Source organism: Crassostrea angulata, chromosome 8 (genome assembly GCF_025612915.1).
Source record: "Crassostrea angulata isolate pt1a10 chromosome 8, ASM2561291v2, whole genome shotgun sequence".
Taxonomy (NCBI): Eukaryota; Metazoa; Mollusca; class Bivalvia; order Ostreida; family Ostreidae; genus Magallana; species Magallana angulata.
Genome location: NC_069118.1, coordinates 57882332 through 57903605, shown reverse-complemented (window position 1 = coordinate 57903605; position 21274 = coordinate 57882332). Strand labels below are relative to the sequence as shown.

General features: G+C 33.2%; 1 protein-coding gene across 3 annotated transcripts; it reads left to right on the top strand.

The window, feature by feature from the left end:
• Window positions 1-3043: 3043 nt before the first annotated feature.
• On the top strand, window positions 3044-17406 carry LOC128158897 (uncharacterized). 3 transcript variants are annotated; one of them, XM_052821875.1, is made up of 4 exons: window positions 3044-3270; window positions 7804-7933; window positions 8149-8259; window positions 15201-17406. In XM_052821875.1, exon 4 carries the CDS (start codon window positions 15224-15226, stop codon window positions 16895-16897), a length of 1674 nt encoding a protein of 557 aa, XP_052677835.1. In that variant the 5' UTR covers window positions 3044-3270; window positions 7804-7933; window positions 8149-8259; window positions 15201-15223; the 3' UTR covers window positions 16898-17406. The 3 variants fall into 3 exon arrangements, 2 of the variants coding, with proteins under 2 accessions (XP_052677835.1, XP_052677834.1); XR_008240057.1 differs by lacking the exon at window positions 15201-17406 and having other exon boundaries at window positions 8149-8868; XM_052821874.1 differs by lacking the exons at window positions 7804-7933; window positions 8149-8259.
• Window positions 17407-21274: the final 3868 nt, after the last annotated feature.

The following is a 21274-nucleotide window of genomic DNA, read 5'->3' as shown; positions in this document are numbered from 1 at the left end:
TGTACATAGTCTTTTATCTTGTTCTCGTGAGAGTGTGAAATGGGAAACCATAATTACAGGGAACTACTGGGACGATTAAAACAATGCATTACTGGTCCGATTTACTGACGCCAAAAAAATCCGTTGAATGAATGTTCAAATAGTCCGAATTTTCTATTCACACACGCCTTGCCGGTAGAGCTCGCTGCGCGCCGGCGTGCTGCGCTCGCTATAAGTATTAACAATCTAAGTGTTTTGGTGTTTTTTTTGGGGGGGGAGGGTCTAAACATTTAACCATTTGAAAAGGTTTTACCGAGTTTTTACTTTGAAAATATTGAAGAAACAAACAGTCCTGGTATTTTGAAATCCTGCGAAATGGACATTTAAAAAGGTGTTCATTCATTACCAAAAGAAAAAATCTCACTGATCAAATTTTAAAGACGTCTCATCTTGATGGCATTTTCAAAATGGATTCTGTGGTGAATTGCATGCATGTGGCTTCATTTTTTAATGTTGTTATTTGTTATCAGATAAAAAAAAGTTTAAAGATGATCAGAGATTGACGTTTTTTTCTTTCTAACAAAAGAATTCTAAAATCTAAAGCTCAATTTTTAGATTTTTTTCTTGCATTTACTAGATAATATTCCGTGGAGGTTCTTCATCAAGCGAGTATTTATTTTCTTCTAAATGGTTTTCTTAACCTATATTTTTGAAAACTCATCTTTTAAATCAAATATTATTTATTTAATGCCAGCCCTCAATCTCATATCTATGCGTGAGTATCTCTTTTCTAAAATTCATTCTCTAGGTCAAATTTCATTGTATTTTTTAAACCATTCTAAAAATTAATTTCTATATGTAAATACCGTATACGGGTATTTTTTACTGCTGTGATTTTTTACGAATTTGTCTTAAAATTCGTCGATTTGAATTTTTACGCGTAATATTTTTACGAATTGGACATGTCCGTAAAAATTAAAATCATCTGTGGCAAAAAAGGGGGGGGGGGGGGGGATTTCACCGTGACTTTGTTACAGTTAACACACATACAAATCAGAAAATCGTTTTTCTGTTAACGAGTCCTTATCATTATGATTGTGTTTATTTATTTACTTTTATTTCATATGTGATATACACTTTACTTATTCCTATTAATCTGGGTCTCATCATTGATGTACACCATGTGCTCGTCTCAGTTCAATTTACCGCGAAAAAAAGGACAGACAACTCCATTTCAAAAAATTTCCCCCTCTCTCTCTCTCTTTTTCTTTCTCTCCCAACCAATAGAGAAAATTTACGCGTTTAATTTTTTTTTCGGATTTATGAAACTCGTAAAAATAAGTAAAAATTGGCAGCACGTAAAAAATAATTAATTTCAGATTAAATGCTGTTTTGAATAATAAATGTGGTAGGAGTCCGTCCCCGTTCTGTACGCTCATCATCTATCTGTTACATTAAAAGTTTAAAATTTATCAATTTAAACTTAACTATAAACTGTTATAGTTAAGTTTAAATTGATAAATTTTAAACTTTTAATGTAACATATCCATATTGCATTCATATATATACAGTAGAGTTGTCGAGGCAATCTGGTATTTTATGCTAAACAAATCAATATGAGGCTACTAAAACGTATGTAATCTAAGGTCGCGAGGACATGCATATTTGTTCGTAATTGTTAACTAAAGTTGCCAATCCAAGGTATCTGCCAGATGCATATTAATGAACTTGCACTACACTTTCCACAATGGCGTACGTTAATTAATCAACCCGCATTCTTGGTGACCCCGTTCTGGAACGATCTTCAATAAAAACTAAAATCGCGCATTCAAGAAATGAATTGGTTCGATTAAATATTTCAAGATTTGTCAAACTTTAATTTCTATGTAAACTCTAAAAACAATTCCCGTTAAATATCTTTACTCGTTACGTTATTAGTCAATATTATTCCATTCCAAATATATATACAATCTTGGATCCGACAAAGCGTTTCCACCAGTTTACTCTGCTTCTGCAACTTGTGTCTTGTTGACTTGATAGTGTTTTTGTGACTTTGATTGTGTCTTTAAGCTTGGTGACTTTTGACTGACCGCGGATTGGTGAATTGATAGTGGTTGTGAAGCAGAGTGGTAGCAAACAGAATTGTTTGTTTAAACCCATAGTCTAAGGTTAGTTGATTAGGGGTTGACTATTGCAATTTGAATCTTGTTAGTTGTTCAACAATCAAAAATCCAAAAGTAGGCCCTAGTAAATTCTTAATAATATGTGCGTGTTATATTGGTAGTTTCAGGCCTTGTTGTATTTGTTGTTTATTACTTAATTATTATGAAGGAAACCTAAGCGAATGAAAAAATGACAATAAAAAACTGTCAACCATCTCAAAAATCCATAAGATAAAATACAAATTCAAAGCATACCACATGAACCTCTAAAAAGTTAGAGGTAGGATCAGGTGCCTAGGAGGAGTGAGCATCCTCTGCTGACCGGTCACTCCCGCCGTGTGCTCCTTTTTACAATTGGGTATGTCATAATCGAGTTAAATGTCAGAATCAGGAAAATGTCCTGATAGGGAAAAAACGAAACGCTGATGATTTGATTTGTTTGTGAGGGTCAAAATACAAACCTTGAGCCCACATGGACCTCCATTATATTGGAGGTAGGGTCACGTATTTAGGAGGAGTGAGCATCTTCTGCTGACCGGTCACACCCGCCGTGTGCTCTTTGTTGTAATCGGGAAAACACGGAAAAATCCGTAGACAATTAGGTGATTAATTATGGTCTAACACTTAGTAGAAGAAAGTGAGTAAGCGAACTCACGAATTATTAGATGATTATTTTATTTGTAACTTGAAAAATTGTTACATATATTACATATGTATATACATTCCAATTTCTTTACATTATTTAATGAGTTGGTGTCAGTATTAAGTTTTTTTTATTCTCTTTAAATCTATATCTATATTATTTAGCCGTTTGGGGTTTTACGGAATAAATAGATACAAGTTGTACGGGCTGAAAAAGACAGGAGTCGAAATGACATATTGGGAAGAGTAGATATTAGGCACAGAAAGAGTGGAAGAGAGAAACAGAGTACACGGGTCTCCAGATAGATTTGATGTTAACGTCAACAACGTCTAACTTATTTACTTTGCGAAGTAAATTACAGGATTATGCCAAGATCACGTAGGACCTTTATGACCCAGATTTCTTAAACAAGTCACGTGATTTTAAGCAGGCACGGCCAGATCAGGAGGAGAGTAAGATGGAATGCCGCCATGTTGAAATGGAGAGGTTTGTAGAGTCGTAGTTAACTATTTACATATTATAATGTAATAGCAAAGTCGTCAATATATGAAAGTTTAGATTGTACATGTTTGCATTCAACTTATCTCCAGTTGAATTCTGTAAAGATCAATATTTTGCATATGAACGGTTCAACTTCAATTCTATTTATATATTCAATAATTGCTATCATGTTTGTCTAGTAGAACTCTATCGAGTAGCTTTATTTGTTACCCCTTTCACCTAACCGGAATCTTAAAGGAAGGTGACACAATCACAAAAAACATTGAACAAGTTTGATTGTGTATTATTAATTATACACAAAGTGTAAATATTTTGCATCACAAAATAACATGGGAAACTGTACATGTTATTAAATGTATACAACTCGAATTATTTTTCAAAAAACACACACTATTATGTACACATTTCTTTTATTGTGTATATTTAGTTTAAGTCGCTATTATTTCCTATGCAGAGTGATTTGCAAACCCAAGATTTTCACACCTGTTCAAGACGACAAAAGATGGGATCTAAATTGCAAATTATTTCATATAACCAAAAAACACCCCCTCCCCTTTTCTATCTTACAGAAGGAGTTTCTTGATTAATGAGTGTCGCAGATCGAGATATTCTCTTATTATGATCATTATGAGAGAGAGAGAGAGAGAGAGAGAGAGAGAGAGAGAGAGAGAGAGAGAGAGCGCGTTTTAGGCGTAATATTACGTACATTCATTTGAAATATACTAATATCATATATTCATAAAATCTACAAAAGAATATAGTACATTGTGGTTGAATCCAGCATGCAGTTCAGTCCGAGTCCACGTGTTACCCCTGTCAATCAAATCAACGTGCGAGGTGCAACATGTGTTCCTTCATAGATAAGGGAAAAAGTTTCATTTTAAGTAAGGAGAAAAGAAGTATACCTAACAATAAAGTATTCTACACTGTTTGTGATGTTTGATTTCAAGTAAAGAGAAAGGAAGCATGCCTAACAATGACGTTTTGTACATGTTTGTGATGTTTGATTTCAAGCAAAGAGAAAGAAAGTATACCTACAATAAAGTATTCTACACTGTTTGTGATGTTTTGATTTCAAGTAAAGAGAAAGGAAGCATGCCGAACAATGTAGTATTCTAATCTGTTTGCGATGTTTGATTTCAAGTAGGGAGAAAGGAATCATGCCTAACAATGTAGTATTCTAATCTGTTTGTGATGTTTGATTTCAAGTAAAGAGAAAGGAAGCATACCTAACAATGAAGTTTTGTACATGTTTGTGATGTTTGATTTCAAGCAAATAGAAAAGAACTTGTCTAAAAATGAAGTACATGTATTTTACACTGTTTGTGATGTTTGATTTAAAGATTGATATACTAGGTTTGTGAAGTTTAATTCGTATACTTCTTTTTTCATAACAGAAACTCTCTCTCTCTCTCTCTCTCTCTCTCTCTCTCTCTCTCTCTCTCTCTCTCTCTCTCTCTCGTTAAGACTATGGACACAATAAACACAATGAACTTAATTTTGTTATTTATTTTGAATCTGCAGAGAACGCAAGTTCAGTTATATGGTACCAGTTTTAATGATATATATTATAGCTATTGTTAGCATTATATACAAGATTTTTTGTTAATTCTACCTTTTTTTCACGCACGACACTCTTATCAGCTTGTAAAATACACCGACTTCCCAAATCACTTGCGGGAGGGAACTGGAGGCAGCTGTTAAGAGAGATATGTCACCGCAGGAAATTAATTGATAATATGCAAACGATATACGACAGAGACAAAGAAGCACACAATGTTTATTCATTGAATCTCATAATTATTCATTATTTTGTCCACCGCTAGATGGTGCTTAAGGAATCCTCATTATTTGACGTCACGGGCAACACAATCACAATATAAAATGCAGTGGTGTAGCAGGTTAAGAATCAAAAGATGTGGAGGGGTGCAGCTGTAAAGAACACCATGCCTCTCCGTGGGAGATTAATTGATAATACGCGAACGATATACGGTAGAGACATAGAAGCACACCATGTTTATTCATTGAATCTCATAATCATTCATTGTTTCGTCCACCGCTAGATGGTGCTAAAGTAATCCTCATTTTTTGAAATCACAGGCATGACAATCACAATATACGGAGGCTGTTATACAGCCTTCGTCTAAAAATAGTGATGGCTGTTAAATTATTTTTGACCTACATGTATCTACTTCATATTGGAAAAAATGTATCAGATTTTGGATTTCCCAAATGTTAAAGCCCACAAAAATATGAAATCATTATTGGCAAAGAAAAGATTTTGTTTTGTCAATACATAGTAAGTGCTAGTGATAGAGACTTAGTATTTATGACCAGATATGTAAGCGGATCCTAAACAATAATTAAGTTTATTGGACTTATTAAAGGATTGGATTTAAGAGGTATTACCAGAAATATTAGTACATGTGAGCAAATATGTAAATTTCTTGAGGTCCACAAAATCAGGGGTCTACCTTAATCTTAATATTATCAAATCAAACATCTTTTAATTTCATTTTTGAGTGTGTTATTTGATATCATTTTGGTTTTTCTGTTTACTTTAAGCAACATGATATGTACGAGTTGTTGCGAAACATTCTTTGCATTCATCATTTGTCTGAATATAATACCACGCCATTTTAATGTATGCAAGACTTTAAATTGTGACTGAAATATAATTGAAAGAAACCATCGATTTTCATATTCAATTAAAGCTGAATCAATATTTTTCTACATAGTGTTCAAATTTTAGAAATGTATTAATCTCAGACTTCTTAATTTTTTTTATATCAATGGGAATTTAATCTTTTCTTTAATAATTTATGACGATCATTTTAAGTAGTACTTTTTAGTTGTCTATGACTCATTCTCTGTTGACTTTGGGCTTTAATACCGAGAAATCGGAAGAGTACTGTCTTTTGTTTTCTATATTTTAAACATCATTGGTACTTGGAGATAACCAATTTGGGGTTTTTTTCTCAATCAAGCTTCGCTAATTAATAATCAACGAAAATTCCTTTAAAAAATCTGGAGTTCATCTGGATTTTTTCAAGTTTACAATCTTGCGCCTGCGCATTACATTCACGCTAAATCACGGGAGGCTTTGTAGTTTATGTTTCCACAATATCACATTTGCATGGATAAACTCAGAAACGATAATACAAATACATGTAAATTTTCATTAAAAATTTGCTATATATTTTATTCATCAAAGGAAATACGGGAGGTAACTTTAACTCAGTGCATTAAATATGAAAATTCCTGAGAGTTCCGAATGTCAACATGGTGTGTAAATTTGAAGCGAGGGAAAAAAATAGGTGAAAAAGTTAGAGATATAAAATAAAATTATTTAAGTCTCTGGAAAAAGTGTTGAATTCTTCATTAATATGAATTAAATTTTTAGATGAAAAATATTTACAGCCTCAAAATAGTTTTTTATAAATGGTTTGACTGTTATTTTCAATGCAGCCTCATTAATTTTCTCCAAATTCGTTTTTGATCGATTCTACAATTTGTTTGCTACATTAAAGGTATATAAAAGGCATTTCCCGAGACACACATTATTCTAACTAAGCAGATGGAGTTAAATTAATAGCATTATTGTAGTTTTAAATCTTGGTTATATACATGTAAATGTCAAAAATGCGGTGTGTCGATGTATCTATTTCGTGAATGTCCGATATCATATGTAATACGTCAACCCGTGCACGCACGGGTCAAAACCTAGTTACAATAGCACATACAAAACTATATATGCGATACATGTACAAAAAAAACTCATCCTGTTCAAAGTTGAATAAGAAAAAAATATTTAGATAAATATTAAACTTTAGTTTTTTAAATCAATGTTTTGGATCAGCAAGACTGGATCAATATAGATCACAGATGAGGTGGGCACCTGTGCATTTTAAACATATTTCCATCTTTACTTTTAACTGATATTGAGAATCTGTAATGAAGTTGTTGCTTATCTGACTGACAGGATGATAATTTGCTATTATCAGTCTCAGAATTTTCAGATTCACTGTAATTTATGTACTTATTATTTTTGATAATTTTCTATTACCGGTATCTTATGTACCCAAAATTTCTCACAAACTCTTATTAACCCACGATTCGACATGTATTCTTGTACACTCTATAATCTCACTTCTTTGTTTTCGGGTGAGGGTTCATACAGCTAGACTTTTCTATAAAATCATGTTTTTAATAAATTCACTTTAATCTGATGCTGATTCATTTCAAATTGAAGGCTCAAAAACATCTTTGGCAACAAATTCAGTATCCCCTGAAAAAAATTCTCGTTCATCGCTTTGTTTACTATGTAATCGATTGCTGAGTAGGTCGTCTCTGACAAATAACACACAGGGTTTTTTTTATCTCATTAAAGATCGGCAAAACTCGGAGATCGGCTGCAGCTGGGATTTCCAGCACACTTAACTGAGCTGTGTGTTCTTATCTGATACTAGTCGCTTGAGAAAATTGTTATGAACTGATTTATTATTATTTTTTTTTCAGAGAGAATGTATTTAGAAGAAAATTATACTGTGACACCTGTCCTTTAACCCAATGGGCTTATCAGGATCTATTATAATTGCTGCCCAAAGATATCCTTGCAGCACATTTGCTTTATTATCTAAGAAATAAGGTATGAGTTTTCATGGGCGTTACTAGTCCAAAATATCTGACATTTTCCTGGCTTTTTTAACGATTTTAATAATTTACTTGAAGAAAAACGTCAGAACCCGCGCAATTATGAAAGCTTGAATATAAATTTTTGTATTTCTAAAAAAAGTCTCAATCATTTTCTGTTTATTATGACAAGAATTTGACCTATATAGATATATCTTCTTCATTATACAGGTACAGGGTCTGTGTCATCTACCATTCTATTCTGCCAGCCTGATCCATGCACAAGATTTCTGGTTGCACACACTGATTGAATCACCATTGATTGACTGAATGAAGAGACAGGTGATTTAAACTTAAAGGGAAATACAAGACAGATAAGTTTAGAAAATGTATAGCAAAGATTGGTTTTACAGTATTGTATTTTAGGTAATTTGAGTCTATGGGGAAGCCAATGGCCGTTGGATATGTGCTGTCCATTAACAAGTTTACTAGTACATTTTTAACTCTATCTTGAAAACTTAAATTCCCTATGCATTATATGCTGTGCATTAAACTTATGCATGTTGTATGCATTACATATAATATAATTGTGTGTCCTATAAAAAAATTAAAATGAATATAGGGTTTATATAATCCGAGGATTCTCGGATTAAGGTTTAGGCTCTGAAATGCAAAGATTGGATTCCCTGACAGGTCCATCTAAGAGCTCTGGTACTCAGGTGACCTTCAAGGCCTGTGGGTATTTTTTTGTTATTTGTTTGCCATTGTTCTGACAATGTTGTCGAGTTTTACTTGACCTTAGTTAACACGTGATCAAATCTACTAGGAAACGTTTTTGGACTTATTTACATTATTTGTAAATCTTTGTGGGGTTTGTTTTAATATCTCACGAAAGTTTTTAAGTTAACCTTGTATTTATTTCTTAAAGGAATCCTGTTTTTGAAAACTATATTTGCGCCTAAAATAATCAGTTTATTATACCCGCACTTTCTAAAGAAAGTTCTGGTATAATGTTGTTACCCTGTTCCGTCCGTCAATCCGTCTGTCCGTCCGTCCGTCTGTCACGTTTTACTTTCTCAAACTGCTCTGACATCTTATAAACCAGCAAACTGAACTCTTGGAGTTTGATTTGGGGTATCATGTTGTTTTGTAAAATGGTTTCAAAAATTCTCTGTTAGTCCTGGGGGTAAAATAATTGGTAAAAAATGACGTTTTTTCACAAAAAACCTTCTTCCTCGAACTCCTCCTACATTTTCAACAGTAGACAAATAATCTTTTGGAATATGTTTTAGGGTATCCTATAGATGCGCAATAAGGTTTCGGAATTTTCAATTTTGTCCTGGGGGTCATTTATGGCTTAAAAATGACGTTTTTTTAACAAAAAAACTGGTTTCAAAAACGTCATTTTTTTTGGCAGTAGTCAAATGATCTTCTAGACTATGATTGGGGGTGTCATATTGAGGCGTGATCAGGTTCCAGAATTTTTTTTTTTTATAAAGGGGATCAGTGGGCAACAAAAAATGACGTTTTTTGGCAAAAACAATATGGTTCCAAAAACTCCTCTTACAACTTTTGGATTAGCTACGTCATCTCTTGGGATATAATTGGGTCTGTCCTATAGATGTGCAATAAGGTTTTAAAAATTTTAATTTCATCCAGGGAGTCAAATAGTAGCAGAAAATTGACGTTTATCATTAAAAAAAAACAAACATTGATCCAAGAGCTCCTCTTATGATTTAATGGATAGACAATCATATCTTGGAATATGATAGGGACTGTTCTATAGATGTGCAGTAAGGTTTTCAAAATTTAAATTTCATCCAGGGAGTCAAAAAGTAGCAGAAAATTAACGTTTATCACTTCAAAAAAACATAGATCCTAGAACTCCTTTAATGGATAGACACATCATATCTTGGGATATGATAGGAACTGTTCCATAGATGTGCATTATGGTTTTGAAAAATTAAATTCAACCCTGAGGCCCATTACCTACCGGTACATACCTTTTGATGCCCTTTAAGGATCAAGAATATATATGGTTAAGGGGTGGGGATCTCAACGTTTTCGAGATATTCGTGCACTTCCTGTTCAAGGGGGGTCATGACCACCCCTGGGGCCCATGACCTACATACCGTTTGATGCCCCTTGACACAAGGAACAAGAGTATATATGGTTTAAGGGTGGGGATATCAACTGTTTTGAAGATATTAAGGGACTTGCTGTTTGAGGGGGTCAGGACCACCCACAGGGCCCATGACCTACATAACATTTGATGCCCCGTGACATCAGAAACATGAATATATATGGTTTAGGGGTCATGATTATAACAGTTTCTGAGATATATGGTAATTTCAAATTCCTGGGGGGTGGGGATGACCCCATGGGTCAGATCTAATAAACCCTATATATTGCCAGTAACAGCCAATATATGATTATGAAAACCCTATATTATTATCTTTGTCCGTTTTCAAGTTACCATTTACAATAGAGTCTACGATTCTTCCTACAATGTCCAATGTTAGACCCCACACCTTTTTGACACCCCCTCCCCTCCTCCCCCGAAAAGTGGTTGTCTAACCCAAAATGAGAAAAATCAAACCAGGGTGCACAACTAGATATGCAGGCCTATCATATCCTAGAGTTTTGTACAATTCTGTTCAGCCATCTCTGAGAAACAAGTTCAGAGCAGGAAAGAATAAAAAAAAGATGAAGAATAATAATACATGTATTAAGAACCGTACAAAAACAATAAGTCTCCAAATTTCATTCGGGAGACTTAATATTAAAGATTACATAGAGATAGGATCATCAAACATCAATAATTTAAAGATAATTGACAATTTCTGATTCTAAGGGGGTCAGGATGACCCCTTAGGGTCATGACTTACATGCCATAATGATCTGATGTGCCTGCATGACCTAAGGAAGAATAATATCTTTGGATTAAGGTGGGGATCTCAATGGTTTTTATGATATTTAATAATTTCAGGAAGAGCACTTGGGATCATGACCTATACATACAATCTTAAATGCCTTGAACAAAGAAACAATAATATAATATGTACATGATATATGATTCAATTTAAGAACCCAGATATAGATCAATCATCTGTTTTGTAAAACTTCTTATGTATATATACATGTACATGTATTAGTTTGTGTTTTGTTCTATACTATTCATGTTCATGACTGTAGTATTGCTTAGTCTTATTTTAAATTACATTAAAAAATTGTCAAATATATGACTTGGAACCCCCACTCCCAAACAAACTCAAATATAAACTGTTCTTCCCCCCCCCACCCTCCCTTGTCGAATGATCCATTAAAATCAAAATATAATTTGGGTGTCTAAAAACTTTTATGAACTGGTAAAAAATGTTATTCTTAAAAAAAATTATATTACACTTTGCATAATTGACAAATGATCTATTGAGATATGATCAGAGGTCATATTTCTACCTTGGGATCAATAAGTAGTATTCATTGACAAGTTAAAATTAATAACAATAAATGATTTAAATTATAAATGTTTATACTCCACATTCACCACCCCACCCCCGCCCCCCCCCCCCAATCTAACCTGGTTATAAAGATTCAGTCTTCTTAATACATTCTTACATGTGTACAGTAGCAAATTTTAAATCATTTCTTGATTGCTTTTTCTCTCGTGATTCACATTAACATTTTGGAAATTGCTTAATTCAATTTTAAGATTTATAAACAAAATGTTATATGCATCACTTCCATGTGTATTCGCCTATTTGGGGCAATTGTAAAGTCTCCTAAACAAAGCAGTGACATCATTAGGCTAGGATTTACCCACATCGATCAAACACTACTGTATAACATATGAATAAGATAAAATACATTATTATTTCTAGTTCTAAAATGTCAGGGTGTCTCCAAGGGGGCATAATCTACATACAATTTTACGTGCAATGACACAAAGAGCAAAAATAAATTATATGGTTTAGGGATGAGGATCTCAGATCTCAGAAGTTAACAAAATATACAGTGTATCATATCATTTCCTATTTCATAAAGGGGGGGGGGGATTATAATACATTAAGAAAGAAATACTCCTTCCTTCCTATTATAACTCATTTAAAAATGATCAGTGTCTACACCTACTTACAAGTAATACACAAATTTAATAAGAAATTGTTTATACAGGGTCAATATGGGGTCAACTCAATAGTGCATGCAGTCTGACAAATGAAAAAAAATAACTTTTGCAACTAAAACGACAGAAACTTTACAAATGCGATAGGATAGGTAACGATGATAAGCTTATTTAAATATTAAAAGATGATGATACAGTATGCTGTCAAAGGGAGATCACATTTAGAAAGTGAAAGTAGAACTTATAATATGTATGCTGACATCTCATTATATTGTGCTACTGCTACTACATGTATTATGCTTACCTAAATTGGTCAACATCATAATGATAATCCAAATAAAACACAATAATGAATTCCTTTAGCTGATCTTAACTAATCCGTTTCTGCATACGGAAAACACAGACATGTATGTATGGGTGTTGCTAAAACGCGGAACGGAAAACGGAACGGAAAGTGGAATGGAATGGAAAATATCATCACGTTTATCGCTTAAAAGGGTAAAGACTGGCCAGAAACGATTTACTTTGTATCTTTTATTTATATCTAATAAATGATTATCAACATGTTGTTATCTTATTAATATTCATAAGAATGTCTATCAATTATAGCATTGTATTCATTCGGCTTTAGTTGAGTACGAAACGGAAAAATCGAATGTATACGAATTGTGAAACATTAACATGATTAAACGAGCAAATTAGCTATAACTTTTTACTTATTTTTCTTATATGGTATTGCTGGCATATCAGCGTAACGTACGCAGTTAGTGAAAGCGTTTTATGCGTGTTTTGAGTATTTTTATATTTCAAATATGAAGTACATGTATATAAAGTATGTCCCAAGATATTTATGCAGCACATTTGGACGATTTTTAATAAACATACGCTTACCTGTGAAAGAAGTGCAATTGAAATAGTTGAAAGGGATATTTTCCAAGATAATTTCATTGACACATTATCATCCTTTACTCGGAAAAATTCACAGGAACGAAAACAGATTCCTTACGGAGATTTATAATGGGGGGATGTTTACATCTTTTCTCCATTCGGAATACACTCGGAATACATCGCGCAATATTTCAACGTTATCATCCGGGCTTGCTTCAATACAAAATCTCCGTAGACATCACATTTTTTAGCATTGTATTGAAACCTGATAAGCTAACAGGGGCGTTTTGACTGAGAAATCTTGGAAATTTTTCATACTTTTGAATGAACATCGTTTGAATCCTGAGGTATTTAAAAATATCAAGCAATTAAGCCAAATGTGAATCCAAAATATCTTGGGACAGAGTATACTTACATCAAAATTGAATTTTCGGTGTTCTAGACGATCTTTTATCATACAGACGATACAGTATCATTGAAATGGAAGAAAAAAACCGTAGGACTGACGACATTAAAATTTAAAATACAGTAAACATTAAAATACCCGGTAATTTGTGAAACTAGTAATTTGTGAAACTAGTATTTTTAGCAATGCAATTTTGTTAACGTTTGCATTACTAAGCAGTAACTGTTGTTTATTCCAGCAGCTATATACATATGATCCGAATAGAGAGATCTAGACGTCGCCTGGTTTGATTTTCCGATTATATATTGGAACTATAGTCTGTCGATCCAAAAATATTCATGCAGCACATTTGGACGATTTATAATGGACAATGTTGACATCTTTTCTCCATTTGGAAGTCACTCAGAAGACCTTGCACAATTTTTCAACACTATCATCCGGGGCTGTTGAAATGCAAAACCCCGTAGACTTCTTTATTTTTAGCCGTGTATTTATACCAGCTGATAAGCTAGAGAGGACGTTTTAAAGAAAGAATAATGAGAATGTTTAATGCTTCTAAAAAAGAATTGCTTGAACCCTGAGGTATATATAAATATACAGCAAAAAGTGAATCGAGGATATTTTGGGACAGAATATAGTGGTCAATGCATGTACTGTTAATTTTGAGGAAATAAATATTCTTGAATAAATAATCTAATATTGCTAATCTTTCAAAAAAAATTAAAAAGGTACATAAAGTATATCGTTTTAGCATGATTAACAAATCTATGAGGTAAATAACATTAGATAAGATTTGCCGTTTTCCCTTCCGTTCCGTTTTCCGTTCCGCGTTTTAGCAACACCCATGTATATATACACGTGAACCCATCTAATCGAAGAGCTGGGTAAAACTAGTACCCGCTAATGAGACATATAGACCTGTGTTGTGTACCGGTATCTAACTTCAGACAAAGATCATTCATTTGTAACATGCATGTATTTTTATGACCTATTCTTCAAATCCACTTGCACTATTTTATTAGGTAAATAACAGCTTTAAGGTGGTGCAGGACACCTACATATTGTGATGTACATGTATACTTTCTATTGAGATAAACAATAAAGTATATTAAATATTGATTAAATATTTACCCCCCAAATAATGTTACCTAACATTGAAGCGCAATGGGTTTGAGCGTTTACATGTCTGTAAGAGCATTGGGGTCCAAGGTGTGTTTTGGGTAATTTTACGATATATTATGAATTTTCATGGGGAGGGGGGGGGGGTCTGGACCCCTCACTCCCACCCCTTCTCTAAATCTGTGCATGATGTTCATGTATGCCCACAGAAGCAAATCTAAAACCGGCAACCGCCACGGGGAGTGGGCATAATTTAATTTTTAATTTTGTTTGTAATAATTCTGTAGACCATTATACTTTCTATGACATAAAATGTTAAGATTATTGATTAACTGAAAATTCACTCAAACAGTTCTACCCCAAATTGCAAATAAAGTGCTGCTCATGTCACGATGTGTATTCTCATATGGGAAGGGATCTCATCCTTCAGTTATGAAAATCATAAATTTTAATTGTATTACCGGAGCTTGCATATAGCCTTCATTTTTAATTAAACTGGTACAAAACAGTGTTATTTAGGGGCAAACACATGGTGCGGGTATTACTGTCTTATGACAGCATCTAGTTTTTCCTTGTTATGTAAACAAAATTATTCTGTTGCGATTCAGTGAATCTTAAACTTAACTCGATTAAACTCAGGTGACTGTTAAGGCCTTGGGCTTCTTGTTTAACTTAAGTCTATATCTTGCATACAATTATGATCCCACAATGAGACATTTTATTTATTATTTTTGATTTTTTTTTCAGAACATAAATCAAAGAATCTGAGCATGGACCCCTCACGTAATTGGGCCCAGGATGTGTTACGGTGTCGTCTCTGTGAGACCCCAAGCCCATCTATGTACTGTGACATTTGCCACATACATCTTTGTAAAGCCTGTGTGGGGGAACATCTCTCTGATCTATCAAAGGAACACAAAGTGCTGCCATTTGAAAAGAGAGGATCTACTCCTAATTGTCCAAAACATTCAACAAAACTATGTGTACTTTACTGTGAACAATGTGACATTCCTGTGTGTACATTATGTGCTTCCTCTAAAGAACACTATGGCCATATATTTATTGAAATAACTAAAAGCATTCACAGCAAGAAAGAAATCATTCAAAAAGATTTACAAGAACTAGAGATATCAATTTGTCCTCAATACCAAGAGATTGCATCCATTATCCCAGACCAGAAATCTGCTTTGAATGAAAACTCCCAAAAATTAACAACAGAAATCGACAGACATGGAGAAATCTGGCACAGAGAAATAAACATGATGATACAAAAACTGAAATCTGATCTCAAAGATATGGTCACTAAACACCTGGACACCCTAAACAAACGAAAAGATGAAATAAAACATACCATATCTGAAATAACACAGAGCATTGCTGAACTAAAGACGTTACTGGACTCCAATGATGTCAGCCTTGTTTCTGCATACAAATCCAGGAATGATGAATTCAGAAGATTGCCTCCTAAACTCACAGTGTCCTTACCAAGTTTTACCCCTCGGCATATCAACAGAGAACAGCTTTATCAACAGTTTTGTTTTCTGTCAGCGTTATCCATCAAAACAGAAGAATACTCCTACAAAGTAGAGTCTCCCGGTGCTGAGTCCTCTCTCCAGGACAGACCGTTTATTGATGAACCACGGATCATCACACAGATACACACCGAGTATGGACAATATACACTACGCAGTGTGTCCTGTCTGAGTGATGAGGAGATGTGGGTGTGTGGTAATGACAAAATCCTGAGACTGTACAACCTGAGGGGGGAACTAGTGAAGTCAGTACAAACCAAGTCAGGGAACTATCCACTGGACATAGCAGTGACAATGAGTGGAGATTTAGTTTATACTGATTACTGGGATGGAACTGTGAACAAAATGAAGAATAAGAAGATAAAGACATTAATCAGAATACAGGGATGGATACCTCTCAATCTCTGTAGTACCTCCTCTGGTGACCTCCTGGTTGCCATGGACAGTGATGATAATGAACAATCAAAAGTTGTGTGTTACTCTGGCTCCACAGAGAAACAAAGTATTCAGTACGATGACAAAGGACAACCTCTCTATTCATCTGGTGAGTACAACACTAAATACATCAGTGAGAACAAAAACCTAGATATCTGTGTGGCTGACCGTGGAGCCGGTGCAATAGTGGTGGTCAATCAGGCCGGGAAACTCCGTTTTACCTACAATGGTCCTCCCTCTACTACCAAGGTATCATTTAGTCCACACGGCATCACAACAGACAGCCAGGGTCAGATCCTGATAGCAGACAGGTACAAACACCGTATCCACATCTTGGATCAGAACGGACAATTCCTCCGGTACATTAACAGCTGTAATTTACAGGAACCACGGGGTTTATGTGTGGACACCAGAGACAACCTCTTTGTGACTGAGTATGGCACATGTAAAGTGAAAAAAATACAATATTACATGTAAACAAACTGTGTATAATTATCTGTAAAATCAATATTGGTAGATAATTAAATATAAACTGTTGTGTTTATATACAAGGTAAACAAACTGTGTACATATATTGTATATAGATAAACTGGTCATATTTATTTTATAGCAAAAAACTGTTTATATACCACAATATATTTATGTCATAATGTATGTGCATTAAAGTATTATTGGTATAGCATTATATGACAACATGCTATGTAAAGAAATGTGTATATATACATATTGCAAATAGATAAACTGTTCATATTTATTTATGTCAGAAAACTTATATTTTCACAATATATTTATATGTGTGTGCATAAAATTATAATATGTATACCATTATGTGACAACAAATTAACTGTGCTTAGATCTATTTTTTAAATTTGACTTTACTAAAATAATTCTTGTATGCAGAATATTACATGTACATGTGTCAAACATATTGTACATGAACAATTGACTGAAAACAAACTTAATTTACAAATGTACTCAGTTGACTACTTGTATTTTATTTGTACAATAAACTTTGTGCTTGCATTTTGGTAAAAAAAATTGTGTTTTTATTTTTAAAAATGTAACTTTCAAGTTGGAAAACTGATAAATTTAAAAAACAAAGATAAATGATCAAGTCGTATAATTTTATCAATGATATTTTCAATAAACAAATTGATTAATTAATGATTTTGTGTGAGTTACTTTAGGAAACTTCATATGTAAAGTTTGGTTATTGGCCATCTTTAGATTCAATGTTTAAACATTAGGTCGGAAGAGAGGATGATTGTTTTTTAAAGTTGCCAGAGAAAAGTTTTACAAGATCACAAGTTATTGCTGCCACAGCACAGTAAATATTTCTCGATAATACGATAATTTGTTTAAATAAAATCCAATTTTCAAATATTCTAGTAAAACAAGATTTTTATTGCATCTACGTATTCTGCAATTAATGTTGATAAATGAGAATTTTGGCCTTCAAATGTATATATGGATACTCATATTAAAGCCACTTATATCTTAATCATCAAAAATCTTATAAATGTCTTTAAAATCCAGGCTTTTATATACATGATATACTAGCTGATTACAACAATGTCTATGAAATTGAAAGAAATGGGTACTAATTCTTGTCCTGAATTATCACTATCATGTCAAAGTGCATTAGATCTATTAATCTTGAGCATGTGTCTGCAATTTATTAGGTAAATATTTTTGTCATATAAGGTGCATGATATCGACTCTAATTTCTGTTATCAATTAATTCCAAAATATATACTATTATGGGTGAATCATTTTAACAAAAAAGTTATTATTTATAACGTGGGTAATTATTTCAATACAAGTTAAATCCTAATAAACCTACCGGATGGTTAAAATCAGTAGGTATTGTAAAACATATATTAAAAGAATAAGCCAATGACTACCAAAAGAATAAGCCAATGACTACCAAAGAATAAGTCAATGACTACCAAAAGAATAAGCCAATGACTACCAAAGAATAAGTCAATGACTACCAAAAGAATAAGTCAATGACTATGAAAAGTTTTATATAGCACTACTTGATATATATACATGTAGGTCATTGTAAAAAACGAACTTTTAAAACATAATCAACAATCGTAAAACGCACTTTGAGACTTGAATATAATCAAAAGTGAAAATTTTGTTAGCAAATTTAAAACAAATTTAAATGTTTGCAATCGTATAGTAATTATGTTATAACAAATAATTAAATTGCATTTATGATATCCGTTACATTTATCAAATTACATATTTTAAACTCATGAGATTTTGAATAATACATCGTTTCTGTAAAGAAGTACTCCTGAGCCGGTGTAAGGAAGATTATTGACCCGGGTTGAAAATTGACCCGGGGTCATTTTTCATCGTTGAATATTGACCCGAGGGGTTATTTTTCAACATTGAAAATTGAGACCAAAATCGTGAATTTTTTTTTTTTAATTGGGTTTTTCATTTCACAACATATGTACATATATGACATAGTAGGTGATTGGAAAATTTATATAAACATATTACGTTGTCTTTAGACTATTTCTAATTAATAGTATAATTTTGTATATTTCATATGAAGTGAAGCTGATTTTGAGAGAGAGAGAGAGAGAGAGAGAGAGAGAGAGAGAGAGAGAGAGAGAGAGAGAGAGAGAGAGAGAGAGAGAGAGAGAGGGAGGAGAGGAGAGAGAGAGAGAGAGAGAGAGAGAGATTATGCAGGTGGATTACAATACAAGTATAGACTATGCTATACTGAAAACAATTGAAATGATATGAGGGTTCACAGAGATCAAAAAACAAAATTTATTTTTAAGCCTGATACTTGTGCAGAAAAGTCTAAAACCCTAAGAATGCCATCATATGATTGTGGTGTACCATCCATTATAATTGATGTGTCGTCTGCATATTGAGATATTTTGTATTCTTCCCCATCAATATTTATACCTTTGATGTCTTTTTCATTTCTTATTAATATTCCTAAAATCTCAGCGCAGAGAAGAAAGAGATATGGAGATATTGGGTCACCTTGTCTACAGCCCCTTTCTGGATAAAAGTATTCTGAAATTATACCATATTGAATCACACATGCCTTAATTCTGTTATAGAATGTTTTTATCCAATTTTTGAAGGAGGGTCTAAAATTAAAAAAGTCTAGTGTTTTTGAGATAAAACTCCATGAGATGGTGTCAAAAGCCTTTTCGAAATCAATTAACATTAAAAGGCCGGGTATATTGCAATGCTCTGTATAATACATAAGGTCATAAGGTATACTACATAAGGTCATATATATAATTTCGACCCACAATGCAAGTCCTCAATGTCGGACGATCTCACTAGACTGGATACCATCTCGCGAGAATCAAAGTAAAACTTTTGAGAAACAGATAAATTATGTAATTTCAAGGATATAATGCTTTTAAGTAAACAAAACAGTATATTTCGCGGAGTTATTTGTTTTAAAGGATGTTTTCAAAGAGACAGACGACACTTGACCGACGTGAACTTTGACGTCACAATAAGGGGAAATTACTCTAAGTAGTTATTGTAAAACTGCTAAAATATAAATACCAAAATCTTTTCAAAATTTTGCAGAGCTAACGAATAGGGACATTTCTTCAAAGAAAGGAAACAACTATAACTTGCTCTCATTTGGATGAATGCTCACATTTATTTTATTCACTATATTTACGGTTATTTCCAGGAATGTTTTTTAAAAGGGGGCGTGGCAACATCATTCTAAAATTCTTCGCAAGCAAAAAGAAAAAATTTCTCAAAATCAGGAAAATTCTAATCCGGGTGAAGAATTGGGAGTGCATAGTATGCCTTTAGCTCTTTAGCTGCTCAATACTCAAACAATAGTATCTTTATTTTCACTTCCATTTATTACATGCTCCCGGGGGATCCATTTTCATTATATGATCAGCAAGTTTTTTATACGTGAATTTGATTTTTTTTTAAACGGGGGAGGGGGGGATCTGTGATAAGTCAATTTTTCATGTAAGTTTAAGAAAAATGTCTGCTGCAAGAAAAGAGGAAATAAACTGTAATGTTATGTTAAAATCTTTATTATTCAACAACATTTAAATTTATCCAAGATAAATTCTATATATAAATAGATAACAAAATCTTATGAATTATGAATGATGAAAATTTACTGGAAAAAATAGGCATGCTTATTTTATTCTGCATTCAAATTCATTTACTTTACGTCGCTATTTTATTTTTATTGTTTTATCATAATTGATTATTTTATCACATGCTGCGTTCGCCCCAACGGTCGCACCGTAATACACATTATGATTCCGCAGGTGGATTTCGATTGTCGATGTTTATATTGAAAATAAAAACATTATCAATAATCATAACTGATTGAATAATCATAACTGATTGAATCAAGTTATGGGGAAAATTAAAATAATTGGAATTTAAGGTGAAATAAAAGCTTACAAAACAATTGACAATTTTATACAATATTTTCAAAAGGTTGTATCTCATTTTTCTTAACTATTATTGAAAAATATTGTTTATGAATCATACTAACGTAAACATCTGACGCCTATTTTCATCGGTCGAATGCGGCATCCAGGTTATTTATAGATAAAAACTGCATATGATGACGACTAACTTTGATTTCGTATCGACGATTTTTTATGCTATGTCTGATTATAAAAATGAAATAGATTCAAAGTTGACTAATGAGACAACCGTGAACTGAACTGAACTTTATTTATTTTACAACGATTGATAAACAAGTTCTACAACTTATATTAATATATCGCGTAGGCACGGATATTAGCGCGAGGGGGTCATTGGTGTGGGAAGAAGCCGGAGTACCCGGAGAGAACCCACGTGTCCAAGCGGGCG